The following is a 1,146-nucleotide window of genomic DNA, read 5'->3' as shown; positions in this document are numbered from 1 at the left end:
GCAGCAGCAGCAGCAGCAGCAGCAGCAGTAGCAGCAGCAGCAGCAGCAGTAGCAGCAGCAGCAGCAGCAGCAGCAGCAGCAGCAGCAGCGAGCCGATTCTCAATCGGAAACGATTGACTATTGATAATTTAAAATTAAATATTAATTATTAATCATTAAATAATTAATTGTTTGTAATCAATTCAGAAGTAATGGCTTCTTTGCTGCGCAAGCGACGCGGAAGGAGTGGGTGCCTGAATAAGGAATTGCATGCAGCAGCAGCAGCAGCAGCAGCAGCAGCAGCAGCAGCAGCTTCTACTGCTGCTGCTGCTGGCTTTAGTTCTACAGGTGATGCTCAGCTGCAACTTTTCACAGCTCCAATTTTAGAGCTGCTGCAGCTGCTGCAGCTGCTGCAGCTGCTGCTGCTGCTGCTGCAGCTGCTGCTGCTGCAGCTGCTGCTGCTGCAGCAACAAAAAGGACGTACCAAGGAGTGATGAGGCGCTCTGTGAAGGACTCCAGCTGCTGCCGAGCCCTGACATCTCCACAGCGGCTCCAAACACGGCTGACGCAAACTGCAGCAGCAGCAACAGCAGCAGCAGCAGCAGCAGCAGCAGCAGCAGCAGCGTCAGCTGCAGCAGCGTAAACACGTTAAGGACTGCCTGCTAGGGGCGTGGAGGAAGCAAAAGGATCAAGACAGGGACAGCTGCAACTAAAACAACAATAGCAATAGCAGCAGCAGCAGCAGCAGCAGCAACAGCAGCAACAGCAGCAGCAGCAGCAACAGGAGGGATGCCGCAGTTCCATTTCTGCAGCAGCAAAAGCCACTAAAGTGCCACACGAAGAAGCAGGCACAACTGCAGCAGATAAAAAGGAGATGAAAGAAGAGACAAAGAATTGGAGATAAAAGAATCTAAAGAAAATAGCTGCTGCTGCTGCTGCTGCTGCTGCTGCTGCTGCTGCTGCTGCTGCTGCTGCTGCTGCTGCTGCTGCTGCTCACGGGGTACTGAAAGCAGCAGCAAAGAATAGAGTCTTGCTGCCATCAGCCACACAAAAGTGCTTCCAAGGCTTTTCCATTTGCTGTTCAAAATGGGAAACTGCTCCATCAGTTTGCTGCAGCCCGTAGCAGCAGCAGGAGCAGCAGCAGACCCTGCTGCTGCTGCTGCTGCT

At 52.8% G+C, this 1,146-nt stretch overlaps 1 protein-coding gene across 1 annotated transcript in view; it reads right to left on the bottom strand.

Moving 5' to 3' along the window:
- Window positions 1–348: 348 nt before the first annotated feature.
- The window catches only part of ENH_00004650 (zinc finger (C3HC4 RING finger) protein, putative), a gene marked incomplete at both ends in the record, with an annotated part of 9,417 nt that continues 8,619 nt past the window's right edge, over window positions 349–1,146 (bottom strand). Inside the window, 2 exons of the mRNA XM_013578426.1 lie at window positions 349–608; window positions 818–1,146. The exon at window positions 818–1,146 is cut by the window's right edge and continues 814 nt beyond it. Of these exons, the coding sequence (XP_013433880.1) occupies window positions 349–608; window positions 818–1,146 (589 nt within the window). The remainder of the gene's footprint in view (window positions 609–817) is intronic.

Source organism: Eimeria necatrix, genomic scaffold (genome assembly GCF_000499385.1).
Source record: "Eimeria necatrix Houghton genomic scaffold, Enh_scaff1135, whole genome shotgun sequence".
Classification (NCBI taxonomy): Eukaryota; Apicomplexa; class Conoidasida; order Eucoccidiorida; family Eimeriidae; genus Eimeria; species Eimeria necatrix.
The sequence above is the reverse complement of the archived record's forward strand: the minus strand, read 5'-3'. Positions and strand labels throughout refer to the sequence as shown.